Here is a 24,787-nt window from a genome sequence, read left to right on the forward strand (position 1 = left end):
CCCCCTTGCCCTATTAAATACTCAAGCCAAAGAGCCTCCAGGCTGGAATCATTAGAGGGACAAAGGGTCAACAACATTAGGAGATTGATAAATATCCCTCCCTTGCAAGAGCTGGTCCCAACTGAGGATGCTCTCTGTGATGCCAGATGCACACAAGGATTTTTCCTTCCGTGTGTGTGCATTTTGAAATCACTGGCTGTCTCTCCCAAATGGGCAATTTCTATTTGGAGACCAGATGTATTTTTATATCAACAGGGGAGAAAAGTGGGAACTTGGCTTCCCAGTTAATAGTTCAAAAATAAAAACAATTCCGCAACAATTCTGCACAGGGAACGTCAGGAAACATTTAGTGCTTCCTTAACTGGAGTTAATTTGGTATTGCCAGTGCATCAGAGTTGCAGGGGAGGCTGAGGAGATCAAGCCAAGCCTGATGGGGCAGATCTGCAGGCACAGCATTGGGGAGTTGGGAGGAGGAGCCCTCATCTCTGTGCTGGCTGTGGAAAATCTCCATGTGCGCTCCCACAGCAGCCGTGCTTGTTCAGAGAAAAGACAAACACGGGAGGTCACAGGCTTTAAATGCCCAACAAAGGCAGCCTAACTATTCTATTACAAACCCATCATGTTTTATAAGATGCTTATAAGCAATTTCCAGATTACCACTCTGAGCAAAAGCGTCACTGACAGTCAGAGCTATTCAGCTCAGAGGTCTCCAGGCCCACTCCCCTCCTCTCTCATTTCACTCAGCAATAAACTCTAAGCCAATTATGAGCGTGTTTACAATATTCAGGATCCTATTCATCAATACACCGTGCATCCTCTTCCAGACGGCCAATGGAGTGTACTTGATGTGCCACTTGTGAGACAATTAAATCCCTCAAAGAGATGAGGGTGGAAAAAAAATATGAAGAAGGAAGAAGAGCTGCTTTGCTGGGAAAGAAGAAAACCCCGCTGAGAGCTGTTCTACAGGGCAGCTCTCTCCCTGCATGCTCCCTCCCATGAGCTTTGGGAGCTGTGCCCTGGGCCAGAGCCTGCCTGGCTCTCTCCCCTCACCATGGATGGGCTGCCTGTCACTGAGATTCCCATTTGTCCAGTGCAGCTGGAATCAGCCCCTGAGGGGATGGGAAGGGATGGGAAGCAAACACTGAGCCTGTGCCTGTTTCTCCCAGAGAGCAGCAGTGAAGAACCCTCTATGTACCTTTCCATCCAAAGCCCAAAGTTTCCTTGGGAAAAGATTAATTCAAACCCCAGGAACAAAGCCTGAGTGACTGCGGAGTGAAGCAGAGGTGAAAGCAAAGCTGCTTTGAGCAGAGCCACAGGCACAGCTCGAGGTGCAGGGAGAGGAACCAGGCTCCTGGGGGGATCCCTGCACCCCCAGCTGACCCCCAAGGGGAGGAGGAAAGCTGAGCAGAGGGAAGTTTGAGTTAGGATCAATACAGGACTAACAAAGAAACTCCATGTACTGTGTTATACAGGAGGTCAGGCTGGAAGGGATGATCTAATAGTCCCTTGTGATCCTGGATCAATGAATGCTGTCTAAAAACATAAACACAGGCTCTGGCTGGCTCCCCCCTCCTCCCTCCTTCATCTGCACTCACAGTCTGGAAAATCTGGAGTTTTGGGGGCTCATGTGGTCCCTTCCCTCCAGCAACAACATCCCATGGGTTGTGCTTACAGCCACTCCCTTCCAGACCCTGCCCAAACCACCAGGAACCAGCAGCAGGATGAAATCCACCCTGCTCCAGAACCTCTGGCAAAGGATGAGAGCAGGATACCATCAGCCAGGCTGCAATCCCCTTGTTTCTGCTAAAAGCATGGAACTTAAAGATATAGGAAGGCTTTCAAAAAATAAATCAACGAGGCCAATTCATAATTACTGATCCTCTGGCACGGTCATTGGGAAAGCAGCAGGGTAAGGCTGCTCACAGGGGGCTTTCAAAACACACAGAACTGGTGAACACAAGCCTTGCACAGGTTACAAATTAGGGAACAGCCACAATACCCAAAACTCCCCTAAAATCAAGGTGGTGGTGGAGGTGGGACACGTGCAGAGGTTTCCTGATGTGTTAATGTTGGGTCAAAACCACCCTCTTTCACCTTGCTGCTGGCAAACCTAAAAAATAAGCTCCTGTCCTTCTGTATTACAAGAATTTTGAGTTATTTTATCAGTAGCACCAAAATTACCCCCTTTGGGGTTTGGGCTGTGGGTTTTGTTGCTGCCCACATGGGGGTTTCAGCCTGAGTGCAGCTTTCCCAGGGAATGCTACCAGCCCAAACCTGGGCTGAGCCTCCAGGCTGCCCTCCCCACCTGGGGCAGTGCCAGAAGGGCACAGCTCACCTTGGCATCCTGCTTGGTGACGAAATCCACAAAGCCAAAGCCCCGGTGGGATCCTGTTCCTGCCATTTTCTTGGGCAGCCGGACAGTCTTGAGCTCTCCAAAGGTGCTGTGAATCCAAGGAAAAGCAGGGACAGCGTGAGATGAAGGCAAGAGTCACCCCTTCCCCACAAAGCCTGGCAGTGCCAGCTGCAGAGTGACACTGAGTGGTGTCCTGCAGCCACTCTGCTGCCCTGCAAGCCCCATTTCCAAAGCAAATACAACCAGCTAAAAACTCAGCTTGGATTTCAAGGATAATTCTGGATATAAAACTTAACAAACTTCTTTAATGTAACTGCTTTGCTCCTCCTTCCCTCAGGAGATCCAGCCAGAATGCCATGCCCTGCTCAGGGTGGGCAAAGCATCTCCAGGTTACCAGGGCTGCTCCAGATCCCAGAACAGATTTATTTGCACCTTTAAAGAGGGGGTGGAGTGCACAGGATACAGGCAGGACACAGAGCATGGCCCCACAGGGAATTACTCTGTTTCCAGAACAGCTCCTCCATCCCCAGAGGTGTCATCCCTCCAACTCCAGGGATCCTGGGCATTCTTTATGATTGGATTTCCTCGCTCTAACCCTTCAGCCTCTCCCATCCTGCAGCTTCTGTGCTGGAATAAACTGGTTTTATCTAAGCTTTCTGGATGTGGAAAGGGAAACAGGCAAATCCAGCAGACCACAACAACCTCCATATCCAACAGCATTTCAGACAAGTTTTGCAGTGTCAATGGAAAGCCAAGAATGGGGAGATAAGGGGGTTCCTGTCCCACAGAAGGAACTTGTGGCTTGAGCAGCAAAGCAAACAGCCATCCCACTTTGTCCAAAAACCCTGAAAAGGTTTTTTAGCCCCAAAGGCAGCACGTGCTGGACACCCCTCTCCAGTGCCATCCCCTGGAGAAATTCCAGGACAAAGCCGGCGCTTTCCCTGCTGCCAAGCTCCCTCTTCCCCTCCCCTCGCACCCATTTATCAAACACATATGCACAAACTGCAGGCAATAAATATTTAATGTGGCCCAGGTCTGAAGAGATGTGTTATTTTATTTGAAAATCTCCACACAGGCGTGCATACACAAAAGGAGCCTGGGATACAGCAGTGCCAAAGAGCACCTGGGAATAAACACAGTAAAGGCCATAAACGCTCTCGTGAAATGATATAAGCTAAATCCTGGGAGTTAACCTGCTGCACTGGCAGCATGACCAGGCATTCATCCACCCAATTTCCTTAGGCAACGTGGTGTGTAAATGCACCATTATGAAGCTTCAAAATGAATCCGCACGTCTCCCGCTCGGTGCTTTCCTTCCCTCTCCCTCCTGCCCCCTCCGAGCTGGAGCCACGCAAACAAACAAACAAACCCAGCACAGGAGAGGGAGCAGCCTCAGCTGCTGGGAGTGCTCGGATCCTGGGGTTGCCAGAGGTCCTCCTGCAACGGGGTGGGGGTGACAGGGACTCCCAGGATCCCTGGAGCACCTCAAATGCTGCAGTTGGGTGAAGGGAGAGGCAAGGGGACAGCTCCTGAGCCATGGAGATGCCCATCCAGCTAGGAAAAATGGGAGGTAGGAGCCATGGGCACGCTCCAGTCTCTCTCTCTCTCCATGAAAAATATCAAGGACATTGCCTGGGGGCAGCAGAATATTTGCTGAAGGAACAGGAGCAGAGTATTTGCTCAAAGGGAGGTCTCAGACAGCGCTCAGTCTGTGCACTCAAACACCAACGTGTCCTTTTGACACCAAGACCCAGCACTCAGGGTGGCCAGGGGGTACCCACAGGAGCAGGATGGCTCTGGATTCAGGGTGCCAGGGAAGCTGTGCTGGCCCACATCAGCCTGGGCAGAGCTGGGAGAAACTGGCTCTTCCCTCCTCCCCAGCTCAGAGCACTCCAAGCCCCCCACACGTGGAGAGGGGTGCAGGGAGGGCTCCAGATCCACAGCAGGGCTGGCCAGGAGCTTTCCCTGGGCAGTGGGAGCCAGCAGGGGCTTCCAGAGGGATGGATCCAGGGAACAGGCCAGGTGGAGGGGTGAGGGAAGCCGAGGGGACAGGGCTGACCCCAGAGGGGCCATGCAGGGGAACAGCATCCCCCCCACTGCGGCGCTAATTAGAAACCACAACACAGCAATTACCGGCGGGAGCTGCGAATGAAGGCACAGCTCCGGCCTTTAATGTTCTCCTCTCCGGTGCCAGGCACAGACTCACACCTCTCCTTTCCAATTATTTCTCCTGGATTTGGGGGGAGAGAGGCAGAGGCAGAAGGAAACCCAATTACCCCCTGCAGTGGCAGGCTCCCTGCCCAGGGAAGCCAGAGGGAAGCCAGGTGCTGACAGGTTTGCTCCCACTCCAGCTCATCCAGGCTCCAGGACAGCCAGGCATGGATCGTGCCATGGGCAAAGCCATGGGAATGGGGATGGGAGGAGGAAAAGCATGGAGCACATCACCCAGGTGACACCAGAGCATAATGGCAAGAGAGGGAAGAATGCAGCTTTTACATAAGATGTTGTGGAGCTGTTTGAAAATGTGCTCCAAGGGGCTGGGATGGCTGTGGAGTCACAGCAAGTCACACCTGGTGGCACTGCCAGCTCCTTTCCCTTCCAGAACAGAGCTCTGATGGGCACAGATGGAGTGAAAAAACCCCACAGGCAGCCCAGGGTGGGGGTATCTCTGGGTGCTGGGGCCTCTCTCCTCTCCAGGTGGGCAGAGATCAGCAATCCTGCTGCCAGCACAGCACCAGGCCAGGCTCCTTGCCTCGAGCAGGATGGTTTACAGGGAGGTTTCCAGCATCAGTGAGTGTGAAACCAGAGCTGTTTCTGGATTTTTAGTCACCCACCCCTCCATGCCCTCTCCAAGTGCTCCTTACCCCCTGCACCAGGGCTGGTGGTTGTGGGAACAAAGCCCTTTCAGGCTTGAGACATTGACTCGTTTGCAGTCAGCCTGGCCTAACTCTGCACAAGACCTGAACCTCAGTGCTGAAGAGCCCAGCAGCCCCCTGTGCCTGGCCTGGAGCTGCATTTCTGACAGGACACTGGCATGGGATTTCAGTGTGGCCAAGGTGTGCAGCAATCCCAAATCTCTTGTGAAACCCCCATGGAGCTGCTCACAACTAACACAGGAAGGTTTGGGCCAAAAGCAAAGAGTTTTGCTGCAGAGGCAGCGGGGTGGCAGAGCCCCTGGTGACCAGCCATGCTGCAGCTGCTCCAGGCTTCCTTCCCACAGATCCATGAAAAATGGTGTCCAACAGCTACTCTCTGAAATCCCCAGTGAAATCAGGACCAGGAGGGGAGGACAGAGGTGTGGAGGATTGGCTCTGCCTGGGCTCCCCTGTCCCTGCAGGCCCTGCCAGCCAGGCTGGCAGATCTGGCCTCACACCTCGCTCTCCCAGGCTTGGCACGTTTTCCTGCTCTTGGCTGGGAGGGATGACAGCCTCCACAAACACTGCAACTCCTATTTCCTAAATGAGAACCTTTGGTTTGTGCCCATCCAGATTTGCTGGGAGACCAGAAAAAGCCTGTGCTGGCCCTGGCTGAGCCACAATCCACGGAGCTGCAGAACAGAGACAGCCACGAGCTCTCCTTTGACAAGTCACCCCTTCCAAGCTCAGCAGAATCACAGGGTGCATCCCAGAGATGCCAGCAGGGACATCCCCTCCCTCCCACCACAAGAGATGCAGCATTTCTCCATGGCACTGCTGGCTATCAGCTGCTCTCCTGCTGCTTTGGCAGCTCTTCCAGCTGCCATCCTGCTTCCCTGGCTGAACACGGGGAGGAAAAGGAGATTTCTCCTCTTCACTGCAAGCTGGCTGCAGGTCAGAGGAACATCACTCCTTGGGATTGTAATTATATCCTTCTGGCACAGGCCAGCTGGGAGGCAAGTCCTTTGCCTGCTAATTATAGGACATTATATTGCTATTAACCAGCACATTCCAGCTCAGGAGACAACCCATGGCTCTCTTGGCTTTGCCTGGTCACCAGAAGGAACCTGCACATCCTTCACCAACACAGCCCAGAGGCCATGGGACAGAGGAGAATGGGCACACAGGTGGGCTCCAGAAAACCTCTTCCCTGCCCTTCCTGCCTCCCTGCTCTCCAGAAAACCCCACAGCTTCAGGCAGCTGTGAGGGCCGTTCATGGGACAGGTGCCTGCAGATCAGGCTGAATCTGGAATCAGAGTGCTTTGCTTGGAAGAAACCTTAAAGCCCATCCTGTTCTACCCCCTGCCATGGGCAGGGACACCTTCCACCATTCCAGGTGGCTCCAAGCCCTGTCCAGCCTGGCCTTGGATGCTGCCAGAGATCCAGGGGCAGCTCCAGCTTCTCCGGGCACCCTGTGCCAGGGTTCACCACCCGCACAGGGAACAGTTTCTTCCAAAGAAGAAACGTGTCTCCAGCTGGGAAGTGTTCCCTCCATTTCAACCCCTTCCCTGTCTCAAAGAGCAGCATTTAAACTCCAGAATCCTTGGGGCAGGCCAGACCTGTCCATCCCTGATGGGTATTTTCAAGTCCCAAACACAGAGGTGTGTTCATCTGACTTGATCTTGGTGCACCCCAAGCCACGAGCTGGTCAAGGACTCTTGGGTTGTCACGTTCTGAGGGGGAAAGCACAACTGACACCATCAATCTGTCCACTGCCAAAAACACAGAACATCTTGGAAAACAACCACAAAAATCACTCTGAGTCTTCAGCAGATGTGTACAGAGGTCCCACTGCACAGAGCAGTCCTAAATCCCCCTCTCTGGTTTATATTCCTTCAAGAAAAACAAAACAGCAAAACCATGCTGAAAAACTGATTACAAAAACCTCCATCAAGGCTGCCAACCTTCTCCTGGGTTGCCATCTACTGCCACCACCACCTCCTCCTCTCCTCTTGCTGCCTCCCAATGCCGAGCCCTGCCCAGCTCCCCCCTGGTGACTGCTGGCAGCCCCAGGCCAGGCTCAGGATGAGGCAGGCAGCGTGACCGCTCATCCCAAACGGCTCTGGGCAGGGAGGATGAGTCCAAAAGAGACACAAGTCCTTCCCTCCCCTCCCTGCACGGCCTCAGCCCCAGCAGCCACATGGAATTCACTCAATCCCTTTGCAATGCTCCTCTTCATTTAATTCTTTTCCCCCACTCGCCCCCAAACAGGACCTTCCCCCCTCAGCAGCCCTGCCACTCTCTGCCTCTGAATTTGCTGATTAAAAGGGAGAGGAAAAAAAAAAATACAGTAATGGTCCTTTTTTTCTTTCTTCCTCCTTGAGGAAGGCAGGACCCTGGCAAATGGTTTTGCCCCTGGGCTGAGCCATGGCCAGTTCCACCCCCTGCATGAGGGAGTTAATGGAATACGCAGCAGAAGGGCCCTCCCGCCTCCTGCTCCAGGACTTCAGCTGACTCCAGGATGGCTAATCCCATTACAAGAAAATAACGTGGATAATTCAAGCTAATGAAATCGTTACAAGAATGTGGACAGCCAGGGGTGGACATTCAGAGCCAATTTAACACTCCTTGGTGTTGTTATCCCCAGCACAGGAAATATCTGAAAAGGAGGAAGGGAAGGGGAAGGAGGGAAGAAAAAAGCCTTCCTCTCTTGTTAGCTTAAATCCTGTTAGAGAGTTCAGGAATTATCTGGCACCCATCTCCCCTATTACCATTATCAGCAGCAGCATCAATAATGTCTCCTTCACCTCTGAAAATCAGCAAATGAAGGCACAAGGAAGACAAGGTGGGAGGGAAACCTCTGGATCCTGGAGCCCAGTCAAACTGAGGCTCCCTCCAGCCCTGGTGGAGCTGTGGGTGGAGGGATTTGGCAGCAGAGCAGGGGAGCAGTGTCCCCCTGGCCCACACCAGGAAGCAGGTCCCCAGTGCAAAGCTGATCCTTCATGTCCTGCTGGATAATCAAAGCTCCTGCAAAATCCCTGTGAAAAGCCAGCGGGACACGGGACAGCCACGTCTGCACCTTGCTCTTCACCATGGATCATCAGTTTTTCCAGCTTCCTCTTTGCCCAGGAGCATCATCTTTGTTCGGAGGCCCTTGATCTGCTGCTGCAGCACAACTGGGTTTTGCTTTATGTGATTCCTCCTTTTCCTTGTGCTGCTGCCTGCCCAGGCTCAGCTGCTCCAAGCTGTGGATCCCTTCCCCAGCCTGGTTTTCTGGGCAGGGCTGTCCTTGCTGCCAGAGGCTCCTGGGGCAGGGCCAAAGCCAGGCTCCCCTCACTGCAGCATCTAACACACCCCCAGCAGTAACACTGCTGCTGGTCCCAGCTCTGGACTTCCCTCCTCATGGAAGAAGGCCATGAGATCCACTAGAAAACAGTGCTGGGAAAGCTGCTCCAGCTTTTGGATTGCCCTCATTCCCCTGGCACCTCTGGAGAACTCCAAGTTTAGTTCTTCCTGGATTTATCAAATTTTGGCACAAATCCTCAATAATTATTTAGATGCCCAACACCACAACTACTGCAAGTGCCAGGGACTATGTGGACATGGATGTGCTTCTTCCAAGGAGCTGGGAACTGACCCACAAATCCCATTTTTAGTGGAAAGTGGCAGCAGCCTCCCTTGGAGCTCATGGCAAAGCAGGATCAGGAACACAACAGCTTTGGCCCCAGAGTAGGAGGCAGCCAGGGATCTTCCCTCTCCTCAAGATGCTGGATCAGGAGGCACTGGCTGCTTCCTGTGGCTTAACTGGCTTGTTTAAAAACACAGCAAAACATTTTATCCCTTCTCGATTTATTTTCCTTAACAGTTGCTTATGAGGGACCTTATCAAAAGCGTTCTGAAATTCCAAGTAAATTAGTCATTAGGCAGGTTTTCAGAACAGTAATTAGGCCACTCCATGCCCCTGATGTATTATTTACCTGAGAAGATCTACATAATTAGGGCTCTTCTTTATAACTGGTATTACACACACTAAATTCTACTCCAGTCTATCGTGTAATTACGCAATTAGGCCGCACGCTAAACAGAAACCAATCCTGAAAACCAAGCAGAAAGAAAAAAAAAAAAACCACCCAACAGTAATTATTATTTTTTTTAAATCCTCCATCAGCAGCACAGCAGCAAGTCTTAAAATTTTAATATCCCTCCACTTAAGTCATTTCTAAGCAGGTGCTGCAACCAGGTTTGGTTTCTTAATTTTGCTGTGTTTAATCCGACTTCGGGAGGTTTTAACATCGGGAGATATCAGCTTTAGAGGCTGGTGGGAAAAGGGGCCTTTCCCTTGCCTGGATTTGCTGTGCTGGTGGCAGCAGCATCATGTCCCTGCAGCCTCCCTTTGCAGCTCCTCAGCCCCCTGCTCCTCCCAGTGCAGGCTGATTTCCAGCTGCTGGGGGCAGCCAGGTCCAGCTGCTCTGGTGACTGCCACACTCGTTCTGCCCTCCAGAGCCAGCTCCCATGCTGGAATTTTAGTGTGAAGAAAGAAATCAGAGCCCTGGAGCCCCTGCAGCAGGAGCTGTGATGTGCAGACCCTCACCCAGTAGCCTCACACACCTTTAGGATGGAGGGATGGACTTTGGCATCTCCTGATTTGTTCTTTGTTCTTTCTTCTGGTCCAACTGCAAAGGAATATCCCAGCATGTCCCTTCCCACCTGTGCCTGCCCATGGGTACTGCACATGCTCTGCTCTGTTTCCTGCTCCTTGCTGATGGACAAGCCTGCACCACTGGGGTGGGAAGGATTTCTTTAATCCACTTCTTGCCATGAATCTCTTTTAGATTTGGTGACATCAAGGAAAAGCAGCCAGGACTCACTGACACCTCCTGCAGAAGACACCTGCCTATTCTCCACATTTATTTCCGTGCTTTAAAGACAACGATGATTCACTGTCTGATGAAAGCAGGAACAGATTTCCTCCTGAAATTTCACACCTCAGTGCCTACAATTTCCAGTTCCTAAGGGCAGAGGAAGGTGCAGAGCTGGCACGGGGAGCACCACAAACTTTAGGAAGCCCTGGGTTCAAGCAGCACTGCTGGACTTGAACAATGACAAGAATTTGGGTGTTCAAAGCCACCCCAAAAGAGTTTGAGGATTTAAAGATAATTGGTGGATGTGTGATGGAAGAGGTCACCCAAAACCAGGATGGAGATGCAAAATCCCATTTTAATATTATTCTGGTTTTGTTGTTCCTTCTCTTCTCTTGGGCAATCTTACAGAGCTGTGAGCTGGTTCTGGTCACAGCAGGGCTCTTGTCCCCTCTGCTGTCATGGGCCAGCCACTCCCAAATCCCCTCATTTCACCCATCCAACATCTTCCTTCTTAATCCTACTAGTAATACCAGCTACTCCTAATAGTAATAACTATTTTGTTTTTTGCTGGGGGAGACAAAAGTTATTCAAGCTGGTGGAGGAAGGACCAGCTCTATCAGGACATCTTCCTCCACATCCCCTCCCTGGAGCACAGCAGGACCAAGCCACGCTCCCCTGGCAGCTGTCCCTGAGCTGTACAAATGCAGCAGTCACCTACAGACCCCTCTACTCCAACCCTCAGGAAATGTCAATCCTTGCACAGCCTTCAACAAGAGCCTCCAATGCCTGCAAAGCCTTTCTCAGAGCTCACACTCCTAAGCCACAATTCTCCCAGCACGCAGCACCTTGCAGGACCAGGGCTTAGGAGCCACCGAGTCACTGCCCTAATCACCACAGGGTCAGGATTTCAAAGGAACCTGCAGCTCCCACAGCGCTGAGATTTGGGGATTTATCTCTCCTGGGCTCTTTTGAAAATCCTGATCAGAGTGCAGCTTTGGTCAAAAAAATAAGTTATGCTAAAAATAGTGCTCACAGGAGGGTCTGGTGCAAATCTCTGCTCCTGGAGGATTCTTATGAGTCAGCTCCTTTCAAAGACAAGAGGAAATTTGTGCAACTAGGAAACACAGAAGGAACCCAAAGGTGTACCCAGGGCATGCTTTGGAGAAGGCAGCCTTGCTGTTAAGATACCAGCTGCATCAACAATCCAAAAAATAAAGAAATATCTTCTATTCAGCTGTAGAACCTCCAGCACTGAGCTGGAAAATAAATATAGAAGCAATGAGATATTTATAGGCACACAGCTATTTTAACACAGCTCTGCTTTAAAGAGAATCCTTATTTAAGTCTTGTCCCTGTAAAGCTGCAGGATGACTTAGAAAAATAACCTGATTAATTATTTTCATCAGGAGAACAGAGAAACAGAGGTAAGATCAAATGCACGCAAGCGCAGCGGGACCGTGGGAGCTGTGCTGGAGGCTCAAACACAGCCAGGCTGCCCAGCTCTCCTGAGCCCAGCACTGTCCCCAGAGCCCAGGCTGGCCACATGTGACACCTGCCAGGGGTCAGCACAAGGCAAGGCATTAAGAGCAGGCACAGAACAGCTCCTGGGTGGGGCAGGCTGGGAGCCACCACGCTCCAGAGACAGAACATCCCATTTTCTGCTTGTGCTGGAAAAGCCCTGGAGCAGAGGTGGCTCTTCACTGCTAACAGTCCCATTTGCCCATCCTCTGCCCCAAACTGGAGGTGTGGCTGCTGCCCAAGCTACAATGGTGGCTCTCCTCCTGCTCCAGGACTTCGGTCACCCCTTGCCAACCTGCCATGACCACAGCAAAGCTCAGAGACCACTTTGCACAGTGGGATTTGCCTTTACAGGCCACCAAAAGACAGGACAGGGAGTCTGGGATTCAGTGATGATGTTCCCACTCCATTTCACGGAAAGCTCACTGCTCTCCACCTGTCTCAGAAGTGCAGGATGAAGGACAGAGATTCCACAGGATCCCTGGATGGTTTGGGTTGGAGATCACCCAGCCCACCCCCCCTGCCAAGAGCTCCAAGAAGCGTGGCCATGATGACAGAAGAGGGGAAGAGATCATCCTTCCTGCCACAACATACCGAAAAAAATGCAAGCACACACCTGGAAAAAAGGTGAGATGGGCTCTAGGGGTGAGAACAATCCAAAAGGCAGGGACAGAGCAGAATGTCTGCCATGGAGAGTGAGCTCCAGCCAGGATGGGCTCAGCAAGGCTGAGCTTGTGTGGGAGCTGTCAGAGGCCCAGCTGATGGCAGTAAGTCCCTGCAGAGGTGACAGCTCTGGCAGGTGCACTGAGCAAACAGCAGAAAAGGGGGAGAAATCAGACAGGAGGCAAAGGCAGCTCAGTCTTTACAGGCAGAGCTGGGCTGTGCTCGCTGGCATTAAAAAAGGGAGGCAAGTGGTTAAAAAGCAACTTTGAAGCAGCATCCTTGCTGAGCACAGGTAGGGCAGGGCAGGCTGGCAGCTCCCCTCCCTCCCTCCTTCCCTCCTGCAGACCTCCCTGCTGCAGCAGACCCAATTTCATGGGGTTTTTGCACAAGCAGCGGGGTGGAAAATGATCATCGGGAGGCAGCGCACGGCGCTCCCCACAGCCCCCCGCAAGGTGAGCACCCCCAGCCCCACCTGGGTGGGCACCTGGGTGAGGAAAGAGGCACCAGTGAGCTCCCAAAAAGGCAGCCATGGTGGGGATGAGGGGCAGCCACGCTCCCCCCAGCCCCGTCACCCTCCTGGCTGCTGCCGGCAGAGACAGCGCAGTCCTGCGTGACAGCGTGAAATTAATATGATTTTGGGGGAAGCTGGCAGTGAGTAATGAGCAGCTGAAACACCTCAGCCCCACCCCCTCGCCCCCCAGACTCTTTTAACCCCTCAGCTGCTGGCATGGCATCACAGAGCGGGAAGAGCAAGAGCTGGGCTAAAGAGAAGCAGAGAAGGGCCATGGAGCACAGCTGAAATGGGATTTGCAGGGTGGGTTTTGGCACAAATCTCAGTGGTGCTGCTTGCGAGCAGCCCCAGCCTGCTGAGATGCTGAGACTGGCACTCCTGGGCTTGGAAAAGTCAACATTGCTGCTTCTCCAAGTGAGGTTTCACAAAGAGATGTCAAAAAAAGAGAGAAAAAAAAACAAAAAAGAGGGGCTGAAGGAAACCCAAGGCTGTCCAAAACACCCCTGGGCAAGGCCCAGAGCCAACCCCTGAGGGGAAGCCTGATGTGCACAGACCACTGATGGACAGCAGAACAAAAAGTGGTTTTCCAGCTTCCCTGGCACCTAATAAATGGGAATATGGGCAGAAAAACCATCCCATCTTCATGGGCTGCTGATTGAATCCCTGGATGCCTCGTAAGGGTCAGTCCCACAACAGCACCTTCATGAGGGGACAAGGCTCAGCAGCTTCCCCCTGGACTTAACTGCAGCAAATTTAAGATCTCCTGTCCTCTGCCAGATGCCTGGAAGTGCTCAGGATACTGCTGGGGAGGAGGAAAGAGAGGTGAGAAGACAGATGGTCATCCTGATCTGCCTCAACTTGATTTCTTCAGGAAAAACAACGGGCAGACAGAGATGCTGCTGGTGCCAGCAGCTGCAGAAGCCAGCACAGTTCAAAGGCCTTGGGCACAGGCACTGCCTCAGGGGAGCTGAGAGCCTCTGCTTTAATTGCAATCACATCCCAAGGCTGAAAATCTCCCAGATTGGGAGAGGGAGAAAAGCTGCAGCAGGCATGAGGTTAAAAAAATAATGATGCAAACAGAGATGCAAATAAAGGACACGATGTCATCGTGAGGAGAAAGCTGTGATTCATTAGAGGCTTGTTCAGGACCTTCTCGTGAAGTGAGACTGAAAAATACCCACACAAGTGAAAGGCAGGGGGGTGGATGGATCAACATCACCAGGAAAGAACTGGAGTTAACAAATCCAACAGACAGAGGAATTTTAAGAGCAAGGAGATAATCATCTTGACTGTACCTTGATGAAAGGCCGAGACACAAGCTCAAAAGTTAGTCCAGTGGAAATTCAACATTATAAATTGTGCAGTGCCCCAGCTGCCAGCCCCAAAGGGCCAACTCTGAGAATGAACAAGAACTGGTCACAATATAAGGCAAAAAAAAAAAAAAAAAGAAATGCCAGGTTTTTCCTTTCTTAGTTAGACACACATGTACTCTTGTTAATTCAGACAAAAAGACACCTTGTAACACTAAAACCCTGCGTGGGTTATTTCCAGGAGACAGCACAAGCAGGCTTTGGTTTTCTCTCTACGGAGAGCCACCTGCCCACATCTGAAATTTTTCTGCACTGAAAAAATGGCAAAAAGCCCAAAGCAGAACCCCAGAGTGGCATCTGAACAAGACATTCCAAAAGCAGCCCCTTCCCCAGCTCACTCCACCTCCCCGAGCCCCTCCACGCTGCTGAGCTGAGGAATTTGTGTGGAAAACTAATTAAAGTTCCCTGGGGAAGCTCGGCTGGATGCCCTGGAGAGAGGTGGCAGGAGTCAGGAGGAAGCAGCCCAGAAATTCCCTTCATTTGCACAGGACAAATCCAGGTTTTGGGTGGGCAGAAAAGGGACCTGGAGTATGTGGAGAGCAGGGGGGAAAATAAATAAATATAAAAATAAAATATGTAATGAATATTCAAAGCCAGGAAAGGGATGTGCTGAAAAAGAAAATCTTCCTTCTGCTCTTGGGAAGAGCCACCTTTTAAGGCAACTTTGCTAAGATAACACAGAGTTAAACATTTCCTTATCTATGTTAAACACCTTTATGATTCAAACTGAAAAACAGCACTGCAAACCCATTTCCCTCTCCCCCACCCCATGGCTCGCTTTGGAGAGTGGCCAAATTAAAGTGGCCACTTCCATTTCTGGGCTCTGAATATCAACCCAATTCTGCTGTGTTTGGGTTTCCAGCACACAAGGAGAAGGTAAAAACTAAAATGAGTTTAATTTATGCTGTTTGAAATAGAGAAATACAGCAGCCCAGCAGATCCCTGTATCCTACCTGCAGCTCATGAGGCTGGTGCACATTCCTGCAAGCTGCTTCCCAAAAATCTCCTGCACCCTGTATTTTCCTGTGCAGCATGCCCTGGCACTGCAGCCTGGGCATGGGAACATCAGGGCTGGTCAAGGGCTGCAAGGATGCCCCTGGCATCAGCTGTGCAGGAGAGCCAGGGCACAGCCCCACGGGGGGCAGGAGCAGAGGGCACGGGGTGCCTCAGGGGGCAGCCTGTGCCAGGGTACCCACCCTCACGGGGGAATTCTTTCCCAGTATCCCATCCATCCCTGCCTCTGGGAGTGGCAGCCATTCCCTGTGCTCTGTCACCCCATCCCTGATCCCAAATCCCTCTGCAGCTCTCCTGGAGACCCTTTAGGGGGCTCTGAGGTCTCACTGGAACCTTCTCTCCTGCATCTCCCAGCCTGGCTCCAGCCCCTCCATCAACTCTGGGGCCTCCTCTGGACCCACTCCAACAGCCCCACATGTCCTGTGTCCCCCTGGCAAAGCACGGACAGACTGACAGCCAACAGTGGGGCTGAGCCCCTCAGCCAGGACACAGGGAGCCAGCAACCAGACAATTTCCTTTTATCCAAAACCAAAAACCCAACTCAACACATGCAAAGGTGTAATCCTTGTGAGAACCTCGAAGCAGCGTGGGTGGGACCCCACAGCCAACAGGTGACAGGGACAGAGGAGGGAAAGCCTCAGCCCAGAGGAGCATCCTGCAGCCCCAGAGGCAGCCAGGCTGCTCTCAGCCACCGAGCAGCCCAGCACAGCCCCTGCACTGCAATGAGGAGCTGCAGGGTGAACACAGGCACCACAGCCTCTGTGCCAGCCCTGAGCCAGCTCCCTGAAGCTCCTGGCCCAGAGCTCCCAGCATGGGCTGCACCACGGGAAGGCAGCTCTAAAATGTTGTTATCCCAAAGGACAGGCCAAAACAAGGCTTGGCAATCCAGCCCTGTGCTGGAAACACAGAGCACAGCCACACGTGTCATCATCAAGCCCTGATGATGAGTCCTGGCACGTGCTGGCCTGGAGCAGGGGCCTGGGAGGGCTTTGGAGAGCTCATGGCCCCACATGAGAACATGATGTGGAGGCCCACTCACTACCACAAACTCAGAGGCACCTTCCAGCTGCCAGTACACATCTGAGACACCTTCTAGTCCCTGCTCCCAGCCTGTTTGGGGCAGGTTTCCAGCTGAGCCCCCAGGCAGGGTGCACATTCCACAGTCCTTCCAGCCCTCGGGGGAAGCAGCAAGGTGGGACCCAAGCCCCGGTCCTGGCTGCAGGTGCCCAACTGCCTCTCCAGGGCTTTCTGCTTCTCCAAGACTCATTTCTGAGCACTCCCTTCTTGCAAGCAGAGCACCCTGTGACAAGCAGAGGTGTCAGCACTGCAGGGGAGCTCAGGACTCATTCCCCTGCTCTGCCTGCTCCTTCTGCCACCCCACCACAGCACAGCTCTGTCCTGCCTCACATGTCTCCTCCTGGCTTCTCCCAAAGCACCTGCAGCCCCTGTGCTACCCCAGCAGCCCCTCACAGCCCAGGGAGATGCTCCCAGTGATTTCTGCAGCTGTCCCCAAGCCCTTGGGCCACCGCCTGCAGGGGGACAGCACGGGGACAAAATTCAAGCAGCTAAGAAGCAGCAGCTATCAGTTATGAGCCATTTCTAGCACAACATTTGAGGTTTTAGAAGTGAAAGCCAGCAGTCCTGGCAGCACTGGACATTCTGTTTGCATGGAATGCTCTAATTAACTCTGCCCAGCACTTGCTTAACAAACTCACATGTTTTTCCTCAATTTTTTTCTCCTCCTGTGTCTTTCACCAGCACAGATTTTCCACATCTTCAACAGGGGAAGGAGAAATTGTCTCCAGTCATGTAGACTCCATTACTGGGAGAAAGGTGTGAACAGCAAGCATGTCTGGCAGACGGATTCATTATCCCACCGTGTCCTTTATAATGGGAAATGAAAAGCCCATTCTGGTAACTACACTTTATTATAATAGGTCAGAAGAAGTGAAAGGCATCATCTTATAAAATTAACTTCATAAAGACTGCCTTAAAAAAAATATCTCTGCCAGTTTATCCACTGCATCTCCCTGCAGAGAATTTTTTTCTTCTCCCAGAAGGGGCTGACTCCCAAGTCTTGTCCCACTTCACTTTTCCCCCCTTATCAGAAGAAATAGTCCTTTTTCCTCCTCATCAGGCCCAGACATTTGCTTTGCCAGATGCAATAAATGCCAAGTCTTGTCAAGACAAAGAAAATAGTCAGCAAAGGAGTTAAAATTAAAAGAGACACCCACCCCAAAGGTCTCTGCAAGAAGCAGTGTTACTTTCTCTGCAGGAAAGCCAGGCTGTGGAGATAAGTGCACCTGATAACCTGTTCTTTGCCCTGCAATACCTTTCAATTGCTTTTCTGCTCACTGCTTCTTTAGTCAAACTCGAGTCCAGCCTCCCAACTGATGATAATTTTGTGATTTAACAGCTTTGTGCAACGTGTTTGACTGCAGTTCCTGCAGGTGCAGGCAAGGGATGGCCAGAGGGATGATAAACCACCTTCCACACTGAGTCCTGATCTCCCTCAGCTAACTGCCAGGGCAGGGCTGGAACTAACCACTGCTGCAAACTCCAGAGAAATCAAAGATAAAACCAAAATGGTAAGTTCTCAGATATACCCTGCAAAGAAAAGAAAAAACAACTTCATCCCCCAAACACACAGCTCCGAGAACTGCATCCTCTGGTGGGATGAGCAGCAGCTCTGCCACACTCCAAGCACACCCTGGACTGAGTCCATCCCCCAGCTTGCCTTGGATTGGGCAGGAATCCTTTAAGAAGTGGTTTTCTAAATTTTATCATTCCCTTTTTGAGGAAAATGAAATCCCCATCTCCTCAAAACGTTATAAACCACTTGTAAAACAGCCTGATTTTCAATCTTCGTGGAGTTGGCGCAGCCAGAGGGAAGGAGGATGGAAGGGGATGCTCTGAAACAAAGAGTTAATTGGAACTCCCAATGAAGGCTGCATGGATCTCATGTGATAGATTCTTAAAGGAGCCCAATTTTCAGAAATTGCCAGGGCTCCAATCTGTGAAAATGTGGCCTTTCACAGATCTCCAATTCAGCTTGCCACGTTTTGAGTTCCTTTTGAAAAAAAAGAAGTCTTGCCATAAAAGCCCCACAATTTGGTAGGAAAAATTAGCAGCCTTCATGGGATAGCAATCCCTTTGTCTCTCCTCCCCTAACTGTGGCTCTTTGCAAAGAACTAAGCACCATTTACCTTTTGTTATTTTTCCAGGTAGTAAAGAGAAGAGTAGGATCTAATCAAGAACAAAAATGGGTGAAAAACACACACCCACAAAAGCTAAATCTTCACACCTCGCCCAAGAGCGGCCCCTGTAATTGAACAGCAGTTCTCCCTCTGAAGAAGATAACACCTATCTTAAAAAAAAAGATAAATAAATCCCTTGAGGGTGCAAGAGAGAGCAGAACTTCCAGGAGAACGTGGCAGGACATGCTCTGAACCAGTGTCACACCCCAGAAAGCCATGGGGCTGGGTAGGAGCAGCACCTGAGCCTTGTGGAACTGCTGGAAGAGGATTATTGTGCAGGCAGAGAACCTGAGTGTTGATCAGAGCACTCCTGACTCCCCCAAACACCTTAATTAAGCAGCACCTTTCTCCAATGCAGGAAACAGAACTGCTGTCTCCAAATTCCAGAATGATGAAGCTCCTCCAGGCTGCTGTAGGAACACAGGGCAAGGCTGGAAATGTCAGTGATGGATCCATAAAAACAAGATCCAAAAGTGTAAAACCAGGCAGGGCAGGGATCCCTGAACTGCCAGAGCTGGGCAGGCACAGCAGCTTGAAAAATCCACTCTTCAGAACACCCAGCTCCCTGGGTTTGCTGTTCCAGTGCCATCAACACCTCCTGTGGGGCCATTTGAGAAGGGGCACCGAGTTCCTTCAAAGCTCAAAACAGAGAAATATTTGTTTTGGGGGAAAAATAAATATAGCTACACAAATATCATGTGTTATAGATATTTTTTAAACAATATTGGCATAATCTATGTATTTTTCTGGGGTAATGCATACATATATATAGATTCTGTGTGGATGTATATAATATGTGTGTGTACACAAAATAATACACACACATATAAATTAATATTTATTCCTAAATTAATATTTATTTATTTAAAATTTATTATTTATTTATTTAGGAATTATTTTTTTTCCCTGCTGCAGGGCTGGAAGGGGACTCTGGAGCAGGGGGAACAATAGGGAAGATGCTCATCCTGTAAAACCTGGGGCCTGGGGCTCTCACCCTGCCTGGTGATGCCTGGCTGAGTGGCCCGGTGGTCCCCAGGCTGGCTGTCCCTTGCTGTCCCCAGGCTGGCTTTCCTGGGCAGGCTAAGAGTGCCCCCTGCAGCCCTGCCAGCCCTTCCACTGCCAAAGGACTGGCTGCCATTCCCAATAAATCCCTAACAAAAGCCAAACCAAGGCAGGTTCCGACATGCAGAGCAAAGGCAGCTGATTGAAGGGCACAAACAAAGCAATCCAGGAGGGCGAGGTGCTGGGCACTGCTCTGGTTTGGGCTGCTCCAGAGGACAGCAGGGATGGCAGGAGTGAAAGGAATGTGTCCCCCCAAGCTGCAGGTTTTTGTTTTGAGGATAAAGCCCAGCTCTGAACAGCCCAGGTGAATGAAAGGGATGCTCTGAGAGCTGTCACCAGCTGCAAGCTGCAATATCAATCCGCTGCTCCCCTGCCCCTCCTCTCCACAGCTCTGAGGTGCTAGACGAGACAGGAGGGAAAAATCCCACACCAAAAACCCCCCACGGGCTCTGTGCTTGTGATGTACAAACCCTCCCAGCGCCTTGAACTTCACCTTAGTCCCAGCTTTGCTGGCTCCAGCTTTACGAGGGTCACGTCTGTAGCTCGGAGTGCTGGGATTTAAATTAGCAGAGCTCCACGTGCTGAGGAATCTCAGCATGGGCACTGGCAGCCCAGGGGCTCTGCCTGAATCCCTCAGGGCAGAACTGAAGTAAAAGCAGCTGAGCTGCACAAGAAAAACCTTGTCATCTTCTAGAGGCATCTTGTGACCATCACCACACCCCTGTCCAAAAGCCAAGGCATGCTTTGCCTTTAGTGAAATCCCTGGAATTTATCCCAAAGGAGTGCTGGAACACAGAGCTTTCCTCACAGCCTGCAAGGGAACAGCCTCCCAGCCCCAGAGGAAACACATCTTCACACAAATAAAGGAGGTGCAATTCCATCAACACAGGGAAGCACAAACAAATCACTGCCAGGGGTGTTGCACTGCGTGGCCTGAGCAGGTTTTAAAGGGTTAAGCAATACCTCAGACCTCCCCTTTGGAAAGACATGCCCCAGAAACGTGTCAGAATCACCCAGGTTCTGCTAGGACAGGCCCACAGAGGCCACCTCCCAACACAGCACCCTGTGGCAGAAAAATCAGCAATTCCTGAAAACCAAGAGCAGAGCAGGGACCACGGCCTGGAGCAGAGAGCAAAACATTCTTGTCCTGGGAGCAGCAAAGATGGTTCTCCTTTTACAAAATTCCACTTATTTTTCAAGATGGAACAAGGCTTAAATCACAGCACAAAAGGCTGAGGACACACAGAACAAAGAGGTGATCCCAAAATCTTTGTGTTCTTCCACAAAGACAAGAGAAAATTCACAATATTTCCAATGTGAGAAAGACCCTGTGTGAAAATCACAGGAGCTCCACCCCAGAGTGACCCACAGAGCCAACAAAGCACATTCCTACCTGAAGAGCTCCCTGATTTCCCTGACAGTGGCCTGGAAGGGGATGTTTCTGACCAGGATCTTGGAAGTTTTCTGCTTCTTGGCAGTCTGTTTCTTCCGGGCTGATTTCACAGCAGGCCTGCAAGGCAACAGGAAGGGCAGGTAAAGAGCAGGGAGCAGCAAAGCCCCTTTGAACTGTGGCTCCCTCAGGATCTGGAATGTGGAAAATTGAGGCACCAGCTCACATTGGCATCTTGGGCTGTGCCAGTGGCAGTGCCACACAGGACACCAAGAAGGATCAAATTCCAAAAACCCTAAAATCCTGCATCTGAAAGTGAAATAGCCCATCTTGCTCCAGTTGAGGTCCTCATCTCACATTTGTCACCAAATCTTACCTTTGATTGTCAGGAGAATGCATTAATGAATATATTTTTTAAAAATAGCTTAATGTAAGCTAGTTTTGATTTTTATTATTCCTGGCTTATAAAACAGTACATGAAATTTTGTAACAGAATTTTTTTTTTTAACCTCTGGAATTGTATTGCATTTGGGCAAGGTCAGAATTTACTTAACACAAAAGACAGCAGCTTATTCCATAAAGCAAAGCACTTCCCATTGTGGCCTGGATACCTGCTGAAGGGATTTTCAAAATCAAACTGGATAAAAATGGTTTATGAAAGAATTGAAATACAAAGTGCAGACACAGGGAGCTGTCAGAGTGCTTGTGGTCCCCAGGAACCAGATTTTCAAACAAATTTTGACATTTAACAGGTATCACTTCCAGTAGGGTTTCCAGAGTGTCTGAAGGACTGTTTAGGTGCCAACATTCGAGTAACTGGATTAATTTGCAACTTTACAGTTAGAATTTCTGTGCTGAGTAAGAACTAGGAAGGAATCCCTAAAAACTGAGGCTAATTCTAATTAAATTCACCCAAAAGTAACCATCTCCTCTGTGTCTGATTGCCCGCACCAAAGGAGCTAAATCCAAACTTTTATTTTGAGCAAGAAACCTGGTTTTGTCTTGATTTGATCAGAATATTATTCTTAAGCTCCTCTTCTCTCAGATGAACGGGTAAAAGACTTCATTACCCAAAAAAAGATTTCTCTCCAAGAACTTTTTAAACCCCTGGGAACTCACAGTGCTGCCTGAACTGCCACCAAAGCAGAGGATTTTTCCTTGAGCAGGGAAGAAAACTCTGGTTCTCACTTTGGGCTCATTTTTGGGGCCCCACTTCAGCTCATTCCTCTTTTTTGTTTTCTTTCAAGCAAAACTGAGTCAGTAAAGCAGAGCAAAGGCTGATGTTTTCAACAGCTGGAGCACTTCTGGCCACATCCCTCAGGATGCAGGTGCTGGGGCAGAAGGGAAGAAGCTCCCAAGGATTACTGCAGCTGAAATGTTACTGAGGGGAGAGGTGAGCCCTACCTGACAGCTCTCTCTGACAGCTTCACTTCCAGCTTATGGCCATCCACAGTGCAGCCCTGCAAGTGCACACAAAGAAACAGCAGGAAAAAAGGGATATAATTAAGAGAAATAAATATATAGAAGAATTAGAAGTCAAAGCAGCACTAAATTAACCTTAATCAGTATTTGTTCTGTGAGGGGATATCTGGGTCTGCCCCCTGCAAGGGGCACATGACAGGAACACTCATGAAAATTCAATCCTTGCAGATTTTCTGGGATTTCCACACTGGATCAGCACAAAGAAACACTTTTCCACCAGTCTGTCCTTTTGCAAACCCTCTTCCCTCCAAAGCCTGGCCCATTTTAGAGGCTCCTCCACCTGTCCAGTGCAGTCCACAGCCCTGACCTCCCCAGCTACGTCTGAAGTGCCAGGCTGAAGCAAGGCTCAGGACAGAGGTGCAGGGTGGCAGGCTCAGGCTCACCTGGAGCTGGCGCAGGGCCTTCTGGGCACTCTCTGGCTTCTTGTACTCCACAAAGCCAAAGCCCATGGAAAGCAAAGTGCCTGCCAGGAGAGAAAGGGGACTTGGTAAGAAAGCAGTGACAATGCAAGATATAAAAACAAACCAGGAGCAAGCATTGATTGCCAAAACTGGGGGGACAAAAGCTTACTATCCCATGAAAAGGGCCAGCCTGTCATGGCTGACCTCATGAGCACCTCTGACTGAGATTTTTGAGCAAGGCTTTGCTCTGGACCAGCTGGTTTTGGTGCTGATGCAAAGAGGGGATAACATGTTACACACAAAACCAACGTTTTGCTTTGCATCATCTCAGTGCAACTTCCTTAAACCAAACACTTCAAAGCAGCTGCTGGTCCCAATCAGGGGAAGAGATCCTGTTGTGGAGACACACATTCCACAAGCTGGAGTGGGCAGCTGCCACTTCCACAACAAAGGAACCCTGCACAGCAAAGGTCTGCAGTCCCACCACACCCCTGAGGAACATGCTGCCTAACACAGCAGCCATCATTAAGGGACAATTAATAATGAGGGGAGAAAACAACACCTCGTTTTTCATTTCAGAACCTCAGCAGTGGCACAGTGTAGAGATGACCCCCAGTGCCAGAAGGGATCAGATGCTACAAGATCAGCCCACACTTGGTGCTGAAGAATTCACTTTATTTCGTTATTTCCCAGCAGATTTGAGTTTTTAAATATCACATGACAAGGCAGCTCTGTGAAGGGGAAATGCCACAAAGCTGTGCAGCTCCCAGAGAGAAGCCCCAGCCCCTCCAGCCAGGGCTTGCCTTAGTCCAGCTCCTTGGGAAGGGAGAGCAGCCAACAACAGGCACAGCCACTCATCCCTGCAGCCTGGGGGGCTCAGGGCTGGCAGGGAGAAGGCAAACCCAGCCCACTCAGCACAGCTCTCAGCCAGGCATCCTTGAGGATCTGGCCATTTGCAGGATAATGCAGGGTTTAATCATCACGGGGCACTGGCTCCTGTCAGCCTGCATCCCACTCTCCTCTGTGATCCTGAAGGAGTTTGGCTTCTCCCATCTCAAGATCTCAAGAGAAGGCCACATCTCCACAAATCCCACAATGGAGTTTAACCTTCTAGACTGAACCCTGGGGGAAGGTTTGGCTGCTGCTCGCAGCCATTTCCACGGGAACACTTCTGGAAGCACTGAGGATTTTGCCAGCAGGAACACAAATGCTCAGCCAGATGAGTGCTGAAGCAATGCCACACCTGAGCCCTCAGCTCAGCTGAGGGAAGGAACTGAACAGCAACATCTAGAGTACCTGCTTTGTCTTTCTTCTTGGATATTGTGCAGCTCTTCAGGGCTCCCACTTTGGAAAACGTCTGCAAGGAATTTGGACACGTGACTCAGTTCCCTTTGTCACAGGCTTGCAACTCAACTGCCAACGTGGCCCTCTTCCACACAGGCCCACCTCCCCCAGCACACACCTGCCAGCAGTGCAGCTGAGCCCTTCCCCATCAAATTATTTCTGTACAAACACACAGAGTTTGAAAGGGACCAAGACAGAAACCCTCCAGTGCCCCTCAAAGGGCAGATCTGAGGTGGCTCTGGAGGAACACTCTGGATTACAAGATGCCCTCAGGCAGGTACAGGCCTTAAGGGTGGGTGCTGCCTGTGATGTCCCTGGAACACAGCTCTTCCCAAAAATGGGGGGCTAGAGGGTAGCAAACTAGTTATCTGACCCCCTTGTAAAGCCAGAAAAAGAAAAGGGGACAAGTCCCAGCCCTCCTCTGGGTATTTATTTGTCCACAGCTGGAGCAGAATTTCCACACAGTCTCACAGGTCCAGGGTGCTTGGGCCATGGAATGTGGCATTTTACACAGCTACAAGAAGTGCCAGAGATGGAAATCCCAGCTGCTTTTCCTTATTTTGGTATCAGCACCCCACATAACTTCAGGAATGCCATTCTCTCTCCCAAGTGCTTATTAAGGTGAAGCAGCACAAGGCAGCACACTGTCAGCAGAAGCTGAGAGGAAAAGCACACTCAGAAATCATCATTTATTTATTCAATCCC

The 24,787-nt window shown here is 50.7% G+C and overlaps 1 protein-coding gene across 2 annotated transcripts in view; it reads right to left on the reverse strand.

Moving 5' to 3' along the window:
- Positions 1 to 24,787, reverse strand: part of RBM19 (RNA binding motif protein 19) — a 51,430-nt gene that overhangs the window by 15,884 nt on the left and 10,759 nt on the right. For both annotated transcript variants that reach the window (XM_064392235.1, XM_064392236.1), the window contains exons 18-22: positions 24,035 to 24,095; positions 22,721 to 22,800; positions 22,260 to 22,315; positions 20,859 to 20,975; positions 2,336 to 2,441 (exon numbers count right to left, since the gene is read on the reverse strand). In XM_064392235.1, the coding sequence (XP_064248305.1) occupies positions 2,336 to 2,441; positions 20,859 to 20,975; positions 22,260 to 22,315; positions 22,721 to 22,800; positions 24,035 to 24,095 (420 nt within the window). The remainder of the gene's footprint in view (positions 1 to 2,335; positions 2,442 to 20,858; positions 20,976 to 22,259; positions 22,316 to 22,720; positions 22,801 to 24,034; positions 24,096 to 24,787) is intronic.

The sequence above is a fragment of the Passer domesticus genome, chromosome 17, assembly GCF_036417665.1.
Source record: "Passer domesticus isolate bPasDom1 chromosome 17, bPasDom1.hap1, whole genome shotgun sequence".
Lineage (NCBI taxonomy): Eukaryota > Metazoa > Chordata > Aves > Passeriformes > Passeridae > Passer > Passer domesticus.